Source organism: Pogona vitticeps, chromosome 4, assembly GCF_051106095.1.
Source record: "Pogona vitticeps strain Pit_001003342236 chromosome 4, PviZW2.1, whole genome shotgun sequence".
Taxonomy (NCBI): domain Eukaryota; kingdom Metazoa; phylum Chordata; class Lepidosauria; order Squamata; family Agamidae; genus Pogona; species Pogona vitticeps.
The window spans coordinates 53,253,974-53,277,346 of record NC_135786.1 but is presented as its reverse complement, the minus strand read 5'-3'; the positions used below and the strand labels follow the sequence as shown (position 1 = coordinate 53,277,346).

The following is a 23,373-nucleotide window of genomic DNA, read 5'->3' as shown; positions in this document are numbered from 1 at the left end:
CGTAGAATTCTTGCTGCTTCATTAGGTGGGAAAGACAAGCAGGCAGATCAACAAGAGCCTCATGGGCCCAGTGAGCATAGTGGTGCTATGGATCACAGTGCTGTAAGCTAACTCTTAACTGCAGCAGTATTACTCCACTTGTTCTGCTGCCTTTATGAATCTTCTTGGCAAGTAGATAATACTTAGCAGTTTTTAAAACATTATTGTTACAACTACATACACTCTGTAGTGCATTTTGTATCTCTGCACAGGTTCTACCTGGCCAAATACCTCTTCATTATATTTTGATTGTGCTGTTGCGTCAGTTGAAATTGTCAGGCATAATTCCTCCTCTTTCCTAAGTTTAGAGGCACTTGTCAACTTTATATAGTCGAAATGGCACCATCTTTGTGCAAAGCAAATGCATTTGCAGACTTGGAAGGAAACATAGGTTTTGCAAAATTGGTGGAAAAATGTTAAGTGAAAGACACCTCCCCCTCCCAACATAAACAGTTTAGTGGAGGCTGAGTGAATTCCCTGTCAATGCAATGACAGCTGACTAGTTTGGGGTGGGCATGTTTCTTTTTCTAATGTTATAATCATCAGAGATGTAATAGTTGTCAGATATTTTAAAAAGAACTTGGCTTGTTGAAGAAAGACTAGAGAATATTGAGAAGGAATGTGCATACAGCTAAGTGTTTTCAGAGAACAAATAGCATAGCAATAGTTCTTCTGTAGACTCATATTAGTTTAAAACTTCTGGAAAAAAAGAATCGACTCCCCTTCAAACCTATCCAATCATGGATAAGTGATTTACTCACAAATTGGAGCTATCAATAGTGTTTTCACATGTTTTAGTTTCAGTATGCACAAGAAATAGTGGTTTTCTTCAGGAAATCTCATTGTAATTGACATTCATTCATTCATTTCATTTCATTCTATACTGCCCATCTGGCTACAAAGGCCATTTTGGGAGTTTCACAATATTTGACACACAAAAAACACATGAAAAGCAATGATTAATAAAAGTGTCAAGATGGTGGGATCACTAAGGGATTGGTGCTCTGTGTTCTGTTAGTAGTATATTCTCAAACGCCTTAAAAAGACTTTAGAAAATAATTTAGAAAAGATTTCCTCTCCCAAAGACATGAGTAGTTTGATCCATATACCTAAAAGTGTGAAAATATAACATGCTGCTTCCATAAAACACTTCTAGAATTCAGTGGATCTTGTTTTGAAACCTACACAAGAGTTGGCTTTGTGGCTATAATTGCTTTGGTAGCTGTGAGGGAATAGCGAGAAAAACAGTTGTGAAAATGAAACTTCAGCTTCTTTTTGTACTTGCACTGGAAGAACTAGCACTCTCTTGGAGAGAACAGAAAAAGTGTATATTACTTTTGTATTGTGAAGAACTGAGTACAGAATCAGCTTCACAGATGTTCAACCAGCTATTCTAAATAGGGGGGCCTGGCATATTTGAAGGGGGCCACAGACTCGGAACAATTCTTCACACACTACTTCATAAGTCTCATTATTTATTTATTTATTTATTTATTTATTTAATTTATATGCCGCCCACTCTACCCAAAGGTCTCTGGGCGGCTTACAACAATTAAAATTCAATGCAATAAAATAAAATGATTAAAATACAGTTAAAATACAATTAAAATACAATTAAAAATACAATTAAAATTGCCATCATTAAGACCCACAGTTAATGTTATTTCAATTAAAAGCCTTCTGGAACAGGAAGGTTTTAACCTGGTGTCGAAATGTCATCAGTGTCGGCGCCAGGCGAATTTCAGTTGGGAGGGCGTTCCATAGTCTGGGGGCAGCTGCCGAGAAGGCCCTTTGTCTACAAGCCATCCCTCTTACCTCCTTGAGGGATGGCTCTTTCAAAAGGGCCCCCTGGCTAGATCTTAACAGCCTGGTAGGCTCATATGGAAGGAGGCGGTCCTTCAAGTATCCAGGGCCCAAGCCGTTTAGGGCTTTATATGTCAAAACAAGCACTTTGAATTGGGCCCGGACAGCAACTGGTAACCAGTGTAAATTATACAGAATCGGCTTGATGTGCTCTCTGGCGGCCCCACCACTCACCAGCCGCGCAGCTCGATTCTGGACCAGTTGCAGTCGCCGGACTGTCTTCAAAGGCAGCCCCACGTAGAGTGCATTGCAATAATCAATACGAGATGTTACCAGTGCATGTGTAACTGTCATGAGACTCCGCTCGTCCAGGTAGGGCCGTAGCTGGTATAGGAGGAAGGCGCCCCTGGCCACCGAGTCCACCTGGGCTTCCAGTGTTAGACTGGGGTCCAGGAGCACCCCCAAGCTGCGGACCCTGTCCCTTAGGGGGAGTGTGACCCCATTCAGGACAGGGAAGTGGCCCTCCAACCTGTCCGGCGAAGCACCCACTAACAGCACTTCCGTCTTGTCTGGATTGAGTTTCAATTTATTAACCCTCATCCAGTCCATTATCAGGTCCAGACACGAGTTCAGCACAGAAACCGCCTCACCTGGATTGGTGGAAAACGAGAGGTAGAGCTGAGTGTCGTCAGCATATTGCTGACTCCTCAGCCCAAACCTCCTGATGACCTCTCCCAGCGGTTTCATGTAGATGTTAAACAGCATGGGGGACAGTATCGAGCCCTGAGGAACCCCATGACATAAATGCCATGGGGCAGAGCAACTGTCCCCCAGCACCACCCTCTGGATACGGTCAGCTAGGAAGGAGCGGAACCACCGTAAAACAGTGCCCCCAACTCCTAACCCAGCCAGCCTATCCAGAAGGACACCATGGTCGATGGTGTCGAAAGCCGCTGAGAGGTCCAGGAGTATCAACAGGGTCACACTCCCCCTGTCTCTCTCCCGGCAAAGGTCATCATACAGGGCGACCAAGGCTGTCTCTGTACCAAAACCCGGCCTGAAACCCGATTGAAATGGATCCAGAAAATCCGTTTCATCCAGCAGCGCCTGGAGTTGCCCGGCCACAACCCGCTCCAACACCTTGCCCAAATAAGGGAGGTTCGCCACTGGTCGGTAGTTGACCACCAGCCTTGGGTCCAGGTTAGGCTTTTTAAGGAGTGGTCGAATTACCGCCTCTTTCAAGGCGGTAGGGACCACTCCCTCTCTCAGAGAGGCGTTCACGGCCTCCTGGACCCAAGTGCGAACCCCCCTGGCAGATCTTCCAATTAGCCAAGATGGGCAAGGGTCGAGCGGCGTGGTGGTAGAACGGACAGATCCAAGTACCTGTCCACATCCTCGGGTCTCAACAATTGAAACTCATCCATTAAAGTTTGACCTAAGCACGGCACACTGGACACATCTTCCGATTTTGCAGTAACAGTGGAGTCCAGCCCACTGCGAATCTGAGCGATTTTTTCCTCAAAATGAATAGCAAACTCATCACAGCGAGCTGATGAGCAGTCCGGGACCTCCACCGGGTTTCCCGGTTGAAGAAGATCCCGGACCACCCGAAACAGCTCTGCTGGACGACATTCTGAGGAAGCAATACGGCTGGAGAAATATTGCCGTTTCGCCAGCCGTATTGCCACGAAATAGGCCCGATAATGGGCTCTAAGTCGTGTTCGATCGGATTCCCAGCGGGACTTCCTCCACCTGCGCTCTAGCCGTCTCCCCTCTTGCTTCATCGCCCGCAGTTCAGAAGTATACCAGGGAGCTGTCTGGGCTCGGCGAGCAGGGAGAGGGCGCTTAGGCGCAATCGTGTCAACCGCCCGGGTCATCTCCCTATTCCATAGGGTGACCTGAGCTTCGACAGGAGCGCCAACCATATCAGACGGATACTCCCCCAGAGCATTCAGGAAACCATCCGGATCCATTAGTCTCCGGGGGCGGATCATCTTAATCGATCCCCCACCCTTGCAGAGGGAAGAAGAAGCTAATAGACTGAATTTGACCAGGAAGTGGTCTGACCATGACAATGGGGTCACGACCAGCCCCTCCACATCCAAACCACCACCTTCCAGTCCCGTTGTGAAAACCAGGTCCAAGGTGTGGCCCTTCTCATGTGTCGGGCCGATGACACATTGAGACAGCCCCATGGTTGTCATGGCGGCCATGAAGTCCTGAGCTGCCCCAGTCAAGGCAGCCTCAGCATGGATGTTGAGGTCCCCCAGCACCAGCAGCCTGGGAGTCCTCAACACCAGGTCCGAGACTGCCTCCGTCAGCTCAGGTAGGGAGACTGTTGGTACGCAGCAGGGTGGGCGGTACACCAACAGAATCCCTAATCTGTCTCATGAGCCCAACACACAATACAGGCCCTCAAGACCTCCTCTCAAAGGGATAGGAAGCCTGGTCAAGAAGATAGAACTCCTATAGACTATAGCAACTCCCCCTCCCCGACCCTCTGAGCGACACTGGTGCTGGACTGAGTACCCAGGAGGACACAGCTGGGAGAGGGGGACACCACCTTCCTCTCCCACCCAGGTCTCAGTAATGCACGCCAGGTCAGCCCCCTCATCCAGAATTACATCATGGATGAGGGCAGTTTTGTTTTGTACTGACCTGGCGTTCATCAACAGCACCGTGTGGCTCGAGGGTTTGCTGATATGGTCGCCTGATACCATTTGGTTGGAGGTAGGACTAGAAGACTTATACAATCCTCATTCAGCCTATATTTATTCCATATTGTGTTTATGGCTGTGGCCAAAAAAAAGTTGAGAATGGCTGATCTAGATCATATTCCTAGTCAAAAACAAGATGATGTTGCAATTTAAAAGGCAGAATTCGTATTAGATTGTGTAATTGATGCAAATCCTTGAGCTATAGGTTACCCACATCTTAAACTTCTACTTAGCCATTTGTCTCCCACAGTTGATTATTTTCTGTCTTCTTGTAGGCCATTAGAGGAGATTCCATTTTGCCAGCATGAAGGTTACCTATTTAGCAGTTTTCCATGAGCTAGCTGCGTTAGTCTTCTTCAACATGTATAATTGTGGAATTTAAAAACTAACAGATATATTTCAGTGTGAGTTTTTTTTTTTACAACCCACTTCCTCAGACACATGAAGTACAGTAATTATACCACATATTTACATATACAATGTACATGTTTGCAGGGTAGTATCAAGTAGGGTATAGATATCATTAGGGAACTCTCAGAGGGACGGATTTCTGCAGGCTGTGCCCATCTGCATTTTACATAAAGCAGACAGGACAGTCTTTGCTCAGAAGAATAAATGAGAACAAATCTGACGTCTGAAGTGGCAAGGTATAAAAGCCAGTGTCAACACATTTCAAACTTAGTGAACTCAAAGTGGTTATGGAAGAAAGGTATTACGAAGAGAAATTAGAGAGGGAATCTGATGTCCTGCAACTGAAGTGGATTATGTCTATAAATTCCAATGTCAATCTAGAAGCTTATACAAGGACCACAATTTTTGGCACTGTATTTTAAAACTGGATTTTGCTGCACTTTGCAGGGTACACCAGAAGTTGTTTTCTTTGGCAAAATTTTGACCTCAGCACAACCAGCTCATAGGGATGTGTAATTTTTATTTTTTGCACTCTTAACTTCCAGAATTTTCCAATAATTCCTCAGGCAGAATTTTGGGTATTCCAGCCCAGAGATCACACCTACAGATACCTGTACATTGCTTACCTGAATCAGAGCCTATCTCCCAAGTCTGCATGGCTGTCTTCAGACTTGTTTTGTGTTGTTGATGCTCAAAAAAAGGAAGCTGCTGTGAAATGTACTGAGAGTTGTAGTTCTTCAGAAGACACCCTCTATAGATCCTGAAGAACATCAAGCTGCAACTGTGATTGGTTGTGTATCCTTTAACCTTTCACAATATTTTATGTTTGGTCAAGAATTTAGGATTCTGAATCTGCATTTTTTTAAAAAAAGTAAGATTATTTTTTAAAAAATAAGCTAGCTAGAAGGAAAAGCTGGATGAACCTAAAGGGTTGAGGAAGAGGCAATAAATAGGAATGCTAGTGATCAAGGCCATGGCTTCTGTGTTGTGTTTGTGTACATATACCAGTGCCGTTACAAAATTGAAAAAGCAATTCATTGGTTGGCAAGAAAGCATAAGGAGAAAGCAGGCAAAAATAACATGAACCCCCTTTCATATAAGTAGTTCTCATGCCAAATGCCCAGTTGCTGTTTAAACTTGGCAGCTAAGTTGCCAGACATGAAAGATTTGGGGTGGATAACATGTAAAATAAATCTTCATAAAATCTCCATATTCTCATATTTGCCTCTAGATAGACATTCAAACATAATTAGTAGGAAGTATTTAAATTTCACAAAAGGCAAGGGCAGCAAACTAATTTTTCATCCAAATCTCATTAAAAATAAATAAAAATCAGTTAATATATACGCAGTTGTATTTCACTCTATACAGTATCTCTTGAGTTGTAATAATATAAAAATGCAAGAAATGAGTGTGATTTGTGGGATCTTTTAATTAGCTCTTTCCCCCACTTCTGATTATAGTTTCCTTGTCTTGTGCTTGCTCACTCACCATGCCCTCTAAAGATTTCAAGAGGGGTTGCTATGTTACTCTAAAGCAGCAAAAACTATTGTCTTGCCATAATAAACATGTTTGAGATCCATAAAACACTTCACTGCCATTTTTAGGCAGCAAATAAGTAAGAATGTAAGTTTGTACTAGAGTTCCAAAAGTTTGACGGGATGTTAATCCTAAACAAGTGAAAGGCAAATCTGTGACTAAACTCCCCTTCCTTTATCAGTTTCTATTTAAGTCTTCCTCTAAAATTAATAAAGGGATGCATAGATCTGTCAGGAAATGGTGCAATGGAGGTGTGAGGACTTGAGAATAGTGCTGAGAGAAGAGAGACAAGGAGGATGGTAAGGGGTGGGATGGATGGATGGATGGGTGGGTGGGTGGGTGGGTGGAGATACAGATCGGACTGAGATGAACAATGGAATTATGGATAGTGTGGAGGAGGCATAAAGGGCCTGGAAAAAGAAAAGGAAATATCAAAGACACATAATTGAAGCAGCAGTTTAGAGGACATTCTCATTTCCTCTGTTCTGTAGTCCTTGGAGTCGTGTCTTCATGTGATGAACTGTGACTTTCCTTAAGTCCCAGCATGTACCCATATGATTAAATTATAAAGTAAGAGGAACGCATATTCCCTAGCCCATTCCAGTGACTAGTCCCAAAACAAACAATATTGAATATGCAATCTAACTGCACAATATGTATCAGCTGTCTGAATCATTGTAGAAGACAATGCCGCACAGAGATTAAGAGAAAAGCATTCACTACTACCACCACCCAGACTCTAATACACAACCGAGGTACCTAGAGAACAATCTCTTGCAAAGAATCTTTCATCTTGGTGAGGGCAAAAAGCACATTTTCATCTTTTTTCATTTCCTTCCCTCCATCACTTTGTTTAATTTTTTCCAGGCTCTCTTTATCCCTCTCTTTCTCTTTCTCCCCCAAAGGAAAATTGCCTCCACCACATATAATAAATATCACGTGGAACAAAATCTTGTCTTGATACCAATGGAATTTTATTTTCCTAAACTTAATTTTCCTGCGAGGGAGGAAACAGATTTTGTAGTTCCACAGGGATGGTACCCTCCTGTATAGCAGTTAAGCTTGAAGGGAAAGTTGCATTAATATTGATAAATGGAGCTTTTGTACGCTTGAATACCCAGTGGGGTAGGGATGCCACATGTAGTTGCATGGCATATGAGGTCTCTTTTGAAAATCACCCTAAGTGGAAGTTAAGATTTGTGCAAACCGACACTCAGGGCTCTGGGGATTCTATCTGAAGATACCTAAGTGTCCACGCTCCTCTTTGCAGGGACTTTGCACAGAAAACTGCTAGAGTGGGATTCTGTGGTAACTCAAGTAAATGAGATTTACTTGATTTATCTGGAATCATGGAAGCATTGAGGTGAAATGACCAGTGCTGGTGTGTTGCTCATCTCATTATTACAAAACTGCAATAGCTTGGATTAAAAAAAATGTCTATACTTTTTTTCTCACTGAAGTTTGTTGCATCAGTTTTTAGCTTAAAATCACTCTTGAACTAAATCGAAAGAGATTTGGAAATCCAAGGTGGACTGCCTTGAAGCATCCCTTCAGGCACTTACCTTTTTATAGAAGAATTTAATGTGCAAGAGTTTTATGCATGAGGTGGTACTGAAGAGGCAAAAAATATTAACAGACGTGGCAGCTTTGTTTGTTTTCCAGCAATGATTATGTCAAGCTGCTTTTGTTGGTACTGACTGAAGGAAGCCTTTTGGCAAGTATCCATGTTTCTACTAAGGGAGGAACACAGCTGTTCTAAATGGAGGGGCTTTATTAACATTAAATGTTGCAGAGCTTGCATGTTGGGGATGCATAATAGGATTTGTTGGTGGAGCAGCAGAGGAGCAGAACCAGTTACTATTCCTAAAATGGGGTGTTTGCTTAGGCAGCTCTGCTTTCAACGGTGGAAAGAAAGTTCCACAAATACTGAATAACAAAGCCATAAACACATGTAGATTTTAAATTATCTCTAAATTATCTCTAAATTTGTGGCCTTCCAAAATACATTGTCTTTCCAGGGGCAGTTTTGAGTTGTCATTTAACAATTATGGGTGAGGTAAGCACCCATAATTTTAAGCTGACTGGATAGCTTAGTGAGTTAGGTATCTGGCTGCCGAGCCAGAGGTTAGGAGTTGAAGTACCCACTGTGCCTGGAAGAAGTACCAGCCTGTGTGGCCTTGGGCAGGCTCCCAGGATGTTCCCAGAAGAAGGAAATGGTAAACCATTTCTGAGTATCTTTACTTAGAAAGCCCTGAGAAGGGTAGCCGGTCATAAGTCAAAATTGACTTGATGTCACACAATTATTATTTATTAAGCACAATAGGAATCAAGGGAATTATTAACAAATTGGCCATGAAAAAATAGGTACCTAGTGCCCACCAAGTGTTTCGGATTCCTGCTCAGCTTATCCCAGAACAAGGATGTTGACATGGACTTACAGGAATTGCAGTTCAGGACATCTGTGCAGTACTAGATTGCCTTTCCTTGTACCATATCCCACAAGATCAGTGAGAAGGATGGGTCAAGAAAGTCCTGTTCCATAAGCAGAATGCAACTTGCATGTCCTGGAATCCAGATCATAATATATAATGTTAGATATCTGTTTTCTGACTTCAGATATGCTTTTTGCTTTTACAATGGCTTTCGTGAAAAAAACAATATGAGGCTTCTCTCTCCCAGTCAAGACAAATCAAAGCTCATGTTTATTTCCATTGTTTCTTTTGTCCTTTTATTAGCTGTTCTATAACTTTGTTTGTTGAGTGGAGGGAGAGTACTCTAAATGCATGGAAAGAATCATATATGTTTTGCGCTTCCATCATCCCTTATGGAATTGCAATCTTAGTGCCTTCTAAGATACTGTGATCACGGTTTTGAATCAAGGTTTCTTCTCTGTTTCTGTCTAGGCAATTTCTAGACAAAAAAAATCTGAAGTAGATAGTTTACATACTAAGTTGTTGGAAGCATGAGAAATTGGAATCTTAAAAACCTTTTTTCACATTAAACCTGAAAAAGCTTCACTCCACATCTGCTTTTGGTATTGCAATGCCATGATTCTGTGGTCATTTGTGAAGTGAATCCCAGAAGTGTGTAAAACCTTAAATATAAGGACCAAGAAGCAACTCAATAGTGTAAGAGAATATGTCGTATTACAAACACCTGCTTAGTTTTTGTGCTATTCTGGTTCAAACACAAGAGTTTTTGTAGTTTATATACTTTTCTGGAGTAAATTGTGTTTAATTTAATTGACTGAATTGCCCATGGAAAATATGTTCTGCTCTTTCTCAGGAGTTTCAGCTGCAGGTGTCTGGTACCTCCGAAGTTCAGTCTTTCTCCCATGTAAGAAATCTGAAAAGCTTTGCTTGTGCTGAGAAGCATTCTGACCGCTGAGGTTGCCTAATTGTGCAGTTATTCTGGGCTTTCATTGTGTTTGTGCTTTTTGTTTGCTGGTTACGGGAATTTTTTTGTGTTGATCTTTGTAAATACATGGGAAGTTGATGTGCTGGGCAAATTGGTTTGTAATTCAAATAATTGTTAGGCAAAATGGGTGTTTTATCCACAAATATTCAGTCTGTTTAGACTTCATGCTAAATTTTAATGATACTAAGTCTGCATAATCAAATTTAGTAAAATGTTTAAATTAATTGTTTAGCACTAGAAGTAAGTAAGATGCTTTCCAAATTCCAAACATGCCTATGTATTTGTTACATATGCTTAGACATTTACCAGAGATGGGCATCTTCAGATTTACTCATTTTCTTAGTAAGTTTCTGAATTTTTTATTTTTTTATTTTGGTGGCATAAGGCTGCAAACTAAGAGCAAAATTTTCTGTCTCCATTGCTCTCAAGCGCCATCTGAACATTGACAGTGTGAAGCAAAAATTTGGGTTAAAACATAGTATCATTGCTGATTTTTTTTTCTTGTACGAATTGGGCATATATCAAATTTAAGTTATTCATGCCCCATTGAACAGAAAACATGGTCTAAGTTTCTAGACTCACATGCTAACCAACAGTGAAATTGTTCTTTGGTTACTTTGTAGGACTGATTGAGAATTTCCAGTTCTGTAGGTTGCTGCTTATATTTTGATATTTCAATGCTCTCTGTAGAAGTATTTTAATTGTATTTGGGTCTTTTAAAATTGGATATTATGTTAGTAAAGCATTTCTTGCAGCTTCTGTTTTCTTCCTTTGAGTTATAGATGCTTGGGACCTGTAGATGACTCTGTGGCTTAGTTTATCCTTCGACTGATTTGTCTTTCTTTTCGTAGCTGGTACAGCACTACCCTGGATGCTTCTGCTTTCTGCACATATTTTACAGTTTATGTTAATGTTTTTGTGGTATTTCAATAGAAACAACTTGGTATGAGTAACTTGAATGCCCTCCTTAATTGGAGTGATGCATTCTTTGTTGACTGAAGAGGATTTATGTATCATAAGGAGAATCAATACTGTAGTATGAAAAAGACTTCCATTCAAATATGCAAACCTTAAAATGGCACATATTTCTTTACAGTGTGAACAACTCTTATCATTCCTTACTACTTGTTCCGTTACTAAGATGCTTCTGTAAAGTCCCTTCTTACACTGTCTGAGAATTCATGACTTCTAGATAATATAAATGCAGCATTTATTTAAACACATGTGATACGATTAAGATGCTCTCTACTTAGCCTCTATACATTTATGAATATAGTCTCACTAATATTTCTTATATTTTTCAGATTGAGAAAATAATGAGTTCCATTGGTGAAGGTATTGACTTCTCTCAGGAGCAGCGGAAGATGTCAGGTACCATATTGAACTGCTGAGAGGTCTGAGTGAGTTTGCCTTGAACAAGCATCTCAGCTTGCATGTATATCCCAACGAGAAAATGAGAAACAGTGCAAAAACTGGGGTCTGCATTGGGATTTGAGATTGGGGCCTTGAGTTTATCAAGCCATGGTTTAAGACTTTTCATTTTTCTTTAAGGATTTTCTTTAAATCCTGGCATCCAGCTAAGAGACACCATTTGGCTGTTCTGCAATTCCAAATCGGCATACACATAATGCTTAATAAAATGAATTGTTCTTTGGCGCAGGCAGCTATTAGTTTTTCTTTTTGTTACTTCCCCACACACTAGCCATAATGTTACTGTGTAGCTATGCAAATGGCATGACTTTTGGAGACACATTGCCCAAGTTAAGGAATTACTACAGACATTACTAGTTGCATGACTCAGCATGCTGCTGATAATGTCTATGTTGATTTTTTTTAAAAAATTATTAAATCAAATCACAGTAGCATTAAAAAATCTAATAACGAATAATAAAAATATCTATACAAATCATGTTCCCCCACCCCCCCTTGGGACTGTTTTGAGAGTTATAACCCTTTTCTTCCCCTTTCTATGGAGTCCCCTTCCCCTTCCAAAATTGTGTTGACTCTTGCAAAGGTGCATGTCTCTTTGAGAAATCAATGAATTCTCCCCATGTATCTATAAATACATTCTTACTTATCAACCCCTTCTTAACTTTAATATTACATGTTAAATTGTCATTATTAGCTATATCCCAAACTTTGCTATACTGTTTATTTAACTGAAAATTGTACAATGTTTTCCTAGCGCCAAATTAATTTTGCTACTGTTAATAGTTGGAAAGTAGTTGTTTAATTTTCCAATTATATTGCACTTGATCAATTATTGATAAAACTGCTATTTTAAGACATACCTCTAACTTTAATGTAGTTACCTACCTCATTTATCTCCTTGGTCCTTAAGAAGATTTCTTAATGGGGCAACAAACCTCTAAAATTTAAAACTGTTTGTGTCATGCCAGCGTAACTATATAAGAGGATTTGAGTGCATATGTGCAGCTTATTTATTGCCTTTCTTGTGGTGGGCCTTGTGCGTAATAGAGAGAGTCTGCAGGCAGAGAGTTTACAGTCTAAGACTGTGCCAAGCACCAAGGTAGACTTAAGAATAAAAAGCAACACTAGGGCTTCGTAAAGATACAGTGGATGTCAGGGTGATTTTGCCTTGCTTGTAGTTTTCATTTTGCCTTTTATCTGCTTAGATGCACTAAACATCAATAAAAATTAATACAGCTGTTTTCAAACAGTTGAAATGTAATAACGGCACTGTATATATAATCTTGACAATTTAAGATAGTAAAACTATTTTATTACAGTAAGGCAAGGAAGTAAACAGTGTCAGTAAGGAAGTAAAGAGTGTAGTTATATTTACTGATCTCTCTTACTGGCAAAATTGCTCTTTCAAGCTTTTCATACGGTTTGGTTGCTGCGGAAAAATGTTCTTTTATACAAATCTGTTAAGCCTAAATGGATCAGAAATGCATTTGCCTGCCAAGAGCACTTTGCCTTCTGTCAGTATTCTTGCCTGCTATTTTCATACTGTTCACTTGTTTGTTTGTTTGTTTTTAAAATGTCAGTTTATCACCAGCCTTCCCTTCCTTTTTTTTTTTTTTTTTTTTTTTTTTTTTTTTTTTTGTTGTTGTTGGTTAAGATTTGTCTTTGGTAGAGGCTCTTAAAGCACTTGTAACCTTAGTCATTTTTCTGTGAAACAATCTGTTTCAACTACATGGTTACAAAATTAGATTACATGTGGAATTTGCATGGCTGAATTCAGACTTAGTCATACTTAGAACTAAGAATCGCTCTCAGGTTAAGTGGCATGCAACACTGTGTGAGATGTTTACTATTCCTCCTGAATCAGAGGAACCACATATTTATTTGGGTCAGCGGGCACATTTTTGCTTTCCCATCCACACAGAGGATATATTGTGGGTTTTTGACCAGCCGTTGTTTCCATTCACAGAGGTAATGCAAGCCCTTATCTATTCATGGTTGCCTGTCTGGACTACGTTTACCTTAAGTTTCCTGTTATTTATTTTATTTTTTATTTATTTATTTAATTTATACCCCGCCTATCTGATCAGTGAGGACCACTCTAGGCGGCTAACAACAATAAAATACAGTAACAATATAAATAAGCAATTCTAATTAGTAAAAAACACTACAATACATTACATAGAGTGCAAAACAGAAACAGTAAAGAGGGAAGAAGGAGGTCAAGAGGAATATGATGGAAAGGCCTGCCCAAGATACCCAGCGAGGGAGACCCGCGAATCTCAGGAGGGAGATTGTTCCAGAGGCGAGGAGCCACCGCCGAGAAGGCCCGATTTCTTGTCTTCTCCTTCCGGGCCTCCCTCGGCGTTAGGCTCCTCAACCTCACCTCCTGGCTCACACGAGTGACACGGGTAGAACTTGGTGGGAGTAGGCGTTCCGCCAGATATCGAGGCCCTAAACCGTTTAGGGCTTTGTACGTAAGTGACAACACTTTGAAGTCGATGCGGAATCGTATGGGCAGCCAATGTAATGCGGCCAGAGTGGGTGAGATATGTTGGAATTTCCTCACTCCACTAAGTAATCTGGCCGCCGCATTCTGCACCACCTGTAGTTTTTGCAGCAGCCTCAAAGGGAGCCCCACGTAGAGCGCATTACAGTGGTTAGTTCTACACTTCAGAAAAATAAGATGGGTTAAGATGTCTTTATATGGGACATGATGCCACTATGGGTTAAACCACAGAAGCCTGTGCTGCAGGGTCAGAAGACCAGCAGTTGTAAGATCAAATCCACGCAACAGAGTGAGCTCCCATTGCTTTGTCCTAGCTCCTCGCCAACCTAGCAGTTCGAAAGCAAGTAAATGCAAGTAGATAAATAGGTACCACCTCGGTGGGAAGGTAAAACAGCGTTCCCTAGTCATGCTGGCCACGTGGCAACGGAAAATGGGGTGAGCACCGACCCCTAGAGTCAGACATGACTAGACTAAAAATGTCAAGGGGAACCTTTACCTTTACCTTTTAAGATGTCTTTATAGATAATCTTTTTGAGGAATTTTTTTTCCAAACTCCTTTTATATTTGGATGAGGAAGCAAAGCTTTTCTAACTGTATGGTCTTTGAAAATTGAAGCTTCCTTGATTTTACCTTTTCTTTAATGATAAAGCAAAGTAGAACAAAGTAATGGCAGCATTCAAAATGCAGTTCAGCTCTTCTCTGTGTGATAAGTGTATCATCACTCATTTTTTACATGGTATTTAAAGGTGACCTTCCCTATTTAGAGGCTTACCAGACCCATATCAGCTTACTAGGAAACACAACACTGTCATACAGAATAATGTAAAACTGTCATGGTCTTATTACTTTGTTTTACATAGTATCCCATTATAGTCCTGTGTTCTAACCTCTTAGTCCAGCTATCTCTTATTTTTCTCTCAACTATAACTGCAAGTGGAGACATACAGATATTTCTTAGGTGTTATATAATGAGGATGTGTTAAAATCTAGAGAAATTTACAGATGACTCTCTTGAGGATGGGAGCCCCTTTCATGTGATTCAGCTGCCCATCTTGATCTCCCAGGGGAGACCAATATAAATGCTTTGATGCTCAAACCCAGATGATCCCCTTAGATTAGTATGAACTAAAATTAGCAGCTATGGACTATGACATGAAATAAATTTTATCTGTAGGCAGTTTCCAGATGGAATCTAAAAATATTCTTCCTCTGACTGAAGGCTAAATAGTTCTGTTTTAAGAATAAGAAAGGGAATGTATTTCTAACTTAAGAACTTGAGTAGAAATAGCCCACTCTTGGCTTGCTTACTTACAGTACCAGCCTATTTAGATTATTTTCCTCATTTCATTTATTGCAAGTTTTCAGATTTTTTTTTTGTTCTGGAACCAAAAGAACATAGTAGTATTCTATAACAAGGTTTGATTAAAACGGTCTTCTGAGTGCATGCTATTTCAATAAAATCATTTCATAGTCTCAAAAAGTTGGGTGGATTTGTGTATTGTTAATGAACTACTGTGGCCACCCTTGTCTGATCATTAAATGCAAACTTTGTTTCTTTTCTTTGGTTTCTTTAGGTGCAGTTATATGGGAAAGATCAGGGATGAGCAACTTTTGATCCTTCAGAAGTTGCTGGGCCATAGTTATCATCAAACCTAGTCAGCATAGCCGTCCACTCCTGTATTATTTTCTTTTACTGAAGAATGTGTTGCTCTTTCAGTAAACCTATCCTTATATGGAAGCTTGATAGTTCCTGTTTCCATGCAGTCTGTACAGCCTTGAAACAACACGAACAGTGTTCAATGTAGATTAAAAAGCTTAATGAATGAATGAATAAATAAATAAATAAACAAATAAATTTTAAAAAAAGCAAAGTGTGCTGCTTATATACCACCCCATAGTGCTTCAAGCGCACTCTGGGCGGTTTACAAGTTAATTATGCAGGCTACACATCCCCCCCCCAAAAAAATGAACTGGGTACTCATTTTAACAACCTCAGAAGGATAGAAGGCTGAGTCAACCTTGAGCCGGCTACCTGGAATTGAACCCCAGGTCGTGAGCACAGTTTTAGTTACAGTACAGCAGTTTAACCACTGCACCTCACAACTCTATTACTGCAGTTAAGTTAGGGACACTTCCAACTGGAGAATTTTGCAGTGTTAGCACACCTGATATCCACAGTCCCTCAAAGGATTGTGCTGATTACAACTAATTCACTGGTTGATCACAATTCAGTGAAAGGAGCAAAATCCAAAAAAGAATTTGTGACACAGACACCAGTAGTCATAGTGGAGAGACAAACTCCCAACCTCTGGTTCCACAGCCATATATCTAAATCACTGAGCTATCCAGGTTCTAGGTCATTGTGTCACATTCAGAAACATTTAACTAGACAGTGTCTTTTTTAAGCATTAGTGGTTCCTCTTGAGTCAGGAGGAATAGTTTGTCACTCTTTTTCTATCATCATTTTTGATATCATTCAAATTTGAAAATGGCAACTCAGGCTTTCCTGAATATAACCCTTGCCCCATCTTAAGCAGTATGTGGCATGCTTTTCACCCTTTTCCAGTCTAGAAATATTTTATATCCATAATCTAGTTGAAGTATAAATGGTTGCTCTTTCTGATTATGGCACACATGATCTTAACTTACATTTTTTTGTCATGATTATCAATTGGGGGGGGGGGGACACAAAGTCTACAGTTGTCCAGTACCATTATTAACTATTACCAGAATTCCACAGAAGGTGCACATTTTGAAATTCTGTGTAATTCCTTCATCAGCCTGGGTTGTAGAGAAAAGTAAGAGACTGAGTAAGGAACAGAGCGGTCTAAACATTAGGTCAGATGTTGCAGCCATAAAGTCTGCAGTTGAATTCACTCTCAAGATGGAGATTGCAAACTGAATGGATCATTGGTAGGTGTGCAGGCATCAGGTTACGCCTAACAGTGCATACTGGGACCAAGATACAATGGACTATCTTTACTGATCTTAACCGTAGGAACTGGCTTATGGATGACCACTGTGTGGATGATCCTACTTTGCAGAAGACATTGTCCTTTCTGGCATGGAGGTGTAAATCTCTCTCTCACACACACCCTCTTTAGTTGTCTGCATTTTGCTTGGTTACCAGTTCCTCGTTATAAGATATCTAGATTGATTTTCATCCTTAGAAAACTGAATGCTGAGAGAAGCAGATGACTGATTAGCTTTCATTACATAAGTATGACTACTGTGAAATAAAACCTCAATAAAATATTTCCATACCTGAATCAGATATAAGTTGAATTTGCATTTTTGCATAAGGTATAATGAAACATTTATTTGCTTCCATGACTTTTCCTCTGTAGAACTGCTAGACTCTTGTCCTCTTTATCTTCTATTCATGCCCTCTATTTTTCAGAGGCTCTTTTACATGGACAATTATTTCTTACTTTTGAGAAGATAAATTAGTTGTTTGCAGTATATATTATGCACACCCTCTGTCACAGCTTGCTCTTTGTCTGAGGAGTATGCAAGATGTACCAGACATCATTCATGTGCTTGTGGCACTATCAAAACATTTATACATCTGGGCAGAAATATATATGAAGAACAGACCTGGGCAAAGTGCAGCCCAAGGGCCACATATGGCCCACTCCTGTCCAACCCGTGGACAGTTTTGAACATCAAAACCATTTATAGCTTTTTGTCTGAAGTTGATCAGTTGCTTATCTTTAACATACTGCAAAAAAACTCTTTAGTATTTGTGAAGATTAACAAGTTTAAAATAAAAACAATCATAACATCACTGTTTCATTTTATTTTTAAGTAAAGTTGGTTCGGCCCCCAAACACAGTTCAGATTTTTCATGTGGCCCCCCTATAGAAATTAATTGCCCACCCCTGATGTAGAGTATCATAAGCATTACTTTATAGCATATATTCATATTTCCTTCAAATGGAAGAGATAGGTGGCTTCCTAGTTACGTATTTGCCAACCTGGCTCTAAAGGCTTTAACATATTTTAGGGCATTATTTCTTCATCATTATCATCATTTCTTTTGATCCTGACTTCATTTTTCCTCAAAGAATGACTTTTAAAAAGAGGAGAATTTTAATTCTAAATGGGCTGTTCAGTTTATGGATTTTACTTTCCTTTTGATTATATGAGTGATTCCTTCTGCTGTTGCTTCTGCTTAAATGGATTCTAAGGCTTTAGATGGATTCCGTCCAAACATCAATGTGCGCATTGATCTTTGTCCATGAATTCTTTCACTAGTGTCACTGAGGAAAAAATCTGTTCAAGGCAATATATCATTAACAACAGATCTTTCAAAGGAGAGTGTGGTTTACGAACAGGTTTTGTCTGGCAGTAGCAGCTTCTCCCTGGGCCACTATTTGCAAGCAGTGAAATATGTTTATATATTTTTGCATATTCAGCTCTGTCTTGTCTAGTATGCTTCTACTTAACTATTCACACTTCTTTCTGTTTGAAAAACTAAAGCACTGAGGCAAATTTGGTTTGTGACAGAAACTGATCTTTGCTGTCTTACAATTTTCTAGAACATGATAGTTCTGGTGAACACAGATTGTATGCTGCTTTTATTGTGATATCATACAGTATATCAGTTTTTTACCCAAGTTAGAAAAGAAGGGGTAACCTATGCAGCATCAGCAAGCTTACATTACAGATAATTTGTGGTAGTCTGTAAGTTATTTCTATATGTACTTAAATATTATACGTTTTAAAGGTTTTCCTTTTTCTGAGAATATGTTCATTATAAGCTGCATGCCTTTCATCATTTTAAATTCCAAACATGCTGACTGGTTTACTGTTTTAGGTTAATAACTGTCTTCTTAAGAACTGGCAAACTGTGGCAATGTTATTGCTTTGGTACAGATTAAGTCTAATTAATTTATGTACTGTTTTGTGGATCTAGCCTCTTTGTAGCTGTGGCTGAATTGCTTTCACTTTAGCACCTCTGCTTGCTTGTGTTCTTTGTTTTCAAGTAACAAGCAAGGATAAAGATACTTGCACTTTACGTCATATTCACATATGCCAGAGAAAATGAGGTATTGTTATTATAACCCTAATGATGCACAGCCCAAAACACACAGACTTGCTCAAACACAGAGATTAGCCCACAGTAGTGCAGTTATAATAGCATCCTGACCTGTGCTTGTCAAGGTCATTTTGCTGTGCAACCAGCCAGATGCAACTCTGTCATTAAAAACTGCTGCCAAACCAGAGAGGCGTAGGATTGAAGTGACACAGTTGACTTCTTGGTAGGCAGAATGTTTTGGTATTGCCTGAGTGAGTTGTCCGTAGTTTCACATCCTCTGTACAGAGCCGTTGTGCTGCCTGGCAGTTGGCAGTAGTTGCTGTTAACAGTGTACTACAGATGGAATACATGTATTGTGACTATATGGACATTGCATCATATTTATATCTCTGATATTTTGACATCAGTATAATGGTGTAAAGTATGTTGGAGAAAGCTGGTGTACAAGTGCACTTTTCAATACTTTGATTGCAGTAAGATTAGGTAATTATCATTTTGGTTTTGAACAGTGATTGAGCAAGATAAAGACTATCACTAGTACTTTAAAATCTTGGCTTATTTGTTCCTCTCCTAGTAGCTAGCTTTATCCACATTTAAAGAATCCTGTGAATGACAGTGGTTTTTAGATGTGAATTATTTTTTCCTTACTTCCTACACATTGCTGCTTAGTACTTTTGGAAGTATTACAGCTGTTGCTCTCTGGTTTCATAATATTGATACACAAAATGTGCATGGTTTTGTACATTGCTGTTGCCAAATAATTCTGGTAGGTTTAAATAACAATAGTGATAAGGTGAGTTTCTTCCTAGTTTCTCAAAGACTGCCATCATTTTCATTATTGTGATCTTATTGGATTGGTTATAAGCAACGCATCTTAAACATTCCCAGACACAGTAAAGGTTGCAGGCAAATAAATGCATACTTTCAGTGAGGGGAAAAAAGCATACTTTTGTTTTTGATTACTCTCCCTGCCTTTTAACTGCACTTACCTTTCAGCATTTTAAGGTCTCCTTGGTTCACTCCTAATAAATTAATCCTAGCAAATTGTCTCAGTTTAAAACGAGAACATGTCAAATAGTAATTTTAATTTTAACATGGATATTATGAAGCTGCTATTGTATTCCTGTCTACCAGTTTCTGTTCTGAAATCTGATCATTGCTTCTGCTGGAAGGGGTGTGAGCATGAGGAAGGGGGAGGGAACAGCCAGTGAGAGAGGAAGAGACGCAGCAAGTGTGAGGCTTGCTGCCTTTAGACAAAGCAGTCTGCAGCAGCCCTCTGAAAGGGACGCACACTTGCCTGAGAAAAGAACAGGGTCTCCCTGCCTGCTTATGGAATGGAAGTAAAATTGCCCTGGACAATGGAAGACCCTCCAACCAAGCAAGAGCCTGCTTCTTGAACTGTGGCGATAAATTCTGTCCCTTTGCCCAGGCTTTGTTCAAAAAGGGAGGAGGAAATCTTCTGTGAGTGCTGCATCCCTGGTGCTGCAGTATGCACTAAGAAGGCTGGCCGGCTCCCGAGCACTCATTAACACTGACTTACTCAACAGAGGATCTTTTCTCCAAGCCAGTGCAGCAGGATTTCTTGCCTCTAATTGTTCAGATAACCAGCGTTGCATTGTGTAGGCATTCCAGAAAAGGAGGGGCGGGGTTTAGTTTAGCATGTGTAGAACTTCAGATAACCACAGGGTTCAAAGGCTGCAACCCTTCTGTCTTACTCAGTATTTTGCAAATGCCCTTCAAAGACGGACATGCTGGGAAGGCTGAGAAAATACTGCGTGACTTGCATAGCAATTCCTCTGAGGACTGCAAGGACGTTGGGTCTGAACTTTTCCTTGCTACATCAAGTATCTCCAGTTCCGCACAAGGAAAGTAGCAAGTTCCTAGACTCTCCTCCTAAGTGCTGAGGAAAGAAGAGCTACTTTATATAGCTTCTAAAGGGCCCTTGAGGAATTTCTTTCTGAATAACCGGCTGAAAGGAGGTGCCAGGACATATCTAACCCTATCTGCAGCAGAGAGGGGGGGAGGGGGCATATTTGTCTTATTTGTTGTCTTTCTCTTACACCGGAGAGTTGAAATGCTTTGTTCTGAAAGCTGCTTATTATCTGAGTAAGGAATGCGAAGGTATTACTTGGCTTTAGTGGAAGAACATGAAGGACTGATTAACACAAGTCAACAAAGGACTGTCAGAAACAGCCGTGTTGGGTGGGAATTGAGCTGACTACTTACTTTTTTGCTCCAACTGGATGCTCTTGTGCACTTGTTTGTTCCAGTCTAGATATTGGCACTGGTTCCCAGCCCAGTTCAGTTAATGCAAGCTGTCAGGATGCTAAGTATCTGGATAGGTGGTAAAATGACAGCAGCAGGACTTTTAAGCCTAGGCTTATTGTCACTCATGCCTCAGCTTCTTGTAATAAAATAACAAAGAAAAGCCCTAACCATGGTTTGCCTGTTTCGGGACTGTTGGGGGAAAAAAAGTATAATCTTTATTCTTCTACTGCAGTTTGTGTGTTTGTTTCTTTTTTTCTTTTTTTATTGTCTTGCATGTCTTCCTTTGGACAGCTGTTCACTAATCTGGCTGCTGCTGCTTTTCTGAACACCCATCGTGTCTGTTTGTCTCTCTCAGCTGCATGAAGATGTATTTTCTCTCTAACTGCTTTGCACCTCCAGTGCTAACAGCCTTCCTTACTGGCCTGTTTTACAAGGTAATGCATCTGAAGTTGCATGGATGCAAGCGTCTGCTGGGCTGTGTGTATTTGTGAGCTGGCCCTTTCTGTCTCTCATGCCTGTAGCTCTGGCTTGGAATGATGCCTTGGAAAGTTTGCAGTCCCCTCAGATGAAACAAGGAGCTGACCACAATTCTTGTGAGGCCTGGGCTGCTTATGTCTGGCAAGGAACACACTTGATCCAGGAGATCATGATGCATGTCATGCCTGGTCCCAGGAATGGTTCTGAACAGCTTGGATTCAGAATTTTCATGTGTATAGTTGGAAGACCAATTAACACACTAGTCTGAACAGGAACAGAAGCTTGATTGTTCTTGGTTTGTGTGCGGAAGAAGAGCTGTCTGTCAGCTAATAGTTGTACTCCGGCCCTGCTTTGGCTTCTTTCTGGTAATGACTATGATGTGGCAATGCCACCTGTCTTCCTCAGAGTGCCGCTGCTACCGCCTTAATGGGTTTTCCTTTTTCAAGCGTCTGCCGATTCCTCTCTCGTCAGGTTCACGGATGCTGGAACAGAGTGTTGGGGAGTGGCTGGAGTCCATCGGCTTACAGCAGTATGAGAGTAAACTGCTTCTCAATGGCTTTGATGATGTCCGCTTCTTGGTAAGTACTTGTGTAGGAATCTGTTAAAGATTTTTCTGGGAATTGTAAAACAATTTTTGGAAAAATACATTCTGACTCACAAAATACAGCATACCACAGATAGATTGTCCAGGAGATTTTGTTTCTTTGCTCTATTTAGTTCTCACATAAAACAGTTTGTGTAATGCTACTAGATCTAGTTAAGCAACTGATTCTCTCAGTAATTACAGACAGTGAACACAATTTAATATCCTTTTTAAAGTTTGCTTCTCTTGTGAATTTATAAAAATCCCAGACTTATATAGAAGACATTGAGATGACTCTTTTAGATGAGATTAAAACTGGAGTTGTACCGACATTTATGAAAGAGTGGATTAAACTATTTTAGAGAGTATAATTGTTAATATCAGGTAAAAATGACAGACAGGATAATTTTTGAATTTATTTTATTCACATTGTACTCCTTGAGTACATGCTTGACATCCTTGAGCACTGTTTCATGTTTTTGGCATTTTTTTTTTGCATTTAATTTTGCACAGATCAGAGTTTATGTCATCAGCATGATGGTGCATGAAGATGTATCTTGTTACCAGAAAATTCTTGGAAATTTGCTATCTTGGTAACAAGAGCATTCTGTACTAACTACCACAGTAGCAAATCTCATTACTTTAATATAGATCACTATTTTTCCATTTAAAAATAACTCTTTCACCACTATGTCTAGTGCAGTGCCTGTTTCTAAGAGCAGGACATTTTGGAGAGAATATGCTTTGACCATTCTAGTCAAGAGTAACAATAAGAGTAATGTGCTAGCTTTTATATTCATGTCACCTAGTCTCTTAAAGCACAGCATTATACAGTCAGTGCTACTGAGCACTGATTGTCCTTGTCAGCAATTAAATAAATTATGCTCTGTCATTCATTGGTACTGAGCAAGAATCGATGTTTATGGGGATATTTTAGCTGAGTCTGAGTAACAGCCTGCCCAATTTCATTTGATAGGTAGGTTTAGGGACAAAGCAAGAGTTCAGCAGATTGATTGGTCAGTGAGCTGTTACAGTTTAGGGTGTGAAATGTACATTTGCAAATCGTTTTGTACAGTAGACTTTAGTTAACCTTCATTTTTCTCAAGGTGGATGCAGAGTCTTTTGAACTGCTCCTCTATCA

At 40.1% G+C, this 23,373-nt stretch overlaps 1 protein-coding gene across 11 annotated transcripts in view; it reads left to right on the top strand.

Moving 5' to 3' along the window:
• The window catches only part of ANKS1A (ankyrin repeat and sterile alpha motif domain containing 1A), a 186,585-nt gene that overhangs the window by 112,081 nt on the left and 51,131 nt on the right, over window positions 1–23,373 (top strand). For 9 of the 11 annotated variants that reach the window (XM_072997399.2, XM_072997403.2, XM_072997401.2 and 6 more), the window contains 2 exons: window positions 11,231–11,297; window positions 22,121–22,227. In XM_072997399.2, coding sequence (XP_072853500.2) covers window positions 11,231–11,297; window positions 22,121–22,227 — 174 coding nt within the window. Of the gene's footprint in view, window positions 1–11,230; window positions 11,298–20,119; window positions 21,379–22,120; window positions 22,228–23,373 lie in introns of those variants that run through there. The other 2 variants (XM_078392699.1, XM_078392698.1) reach the window with 2 other exon arrangements.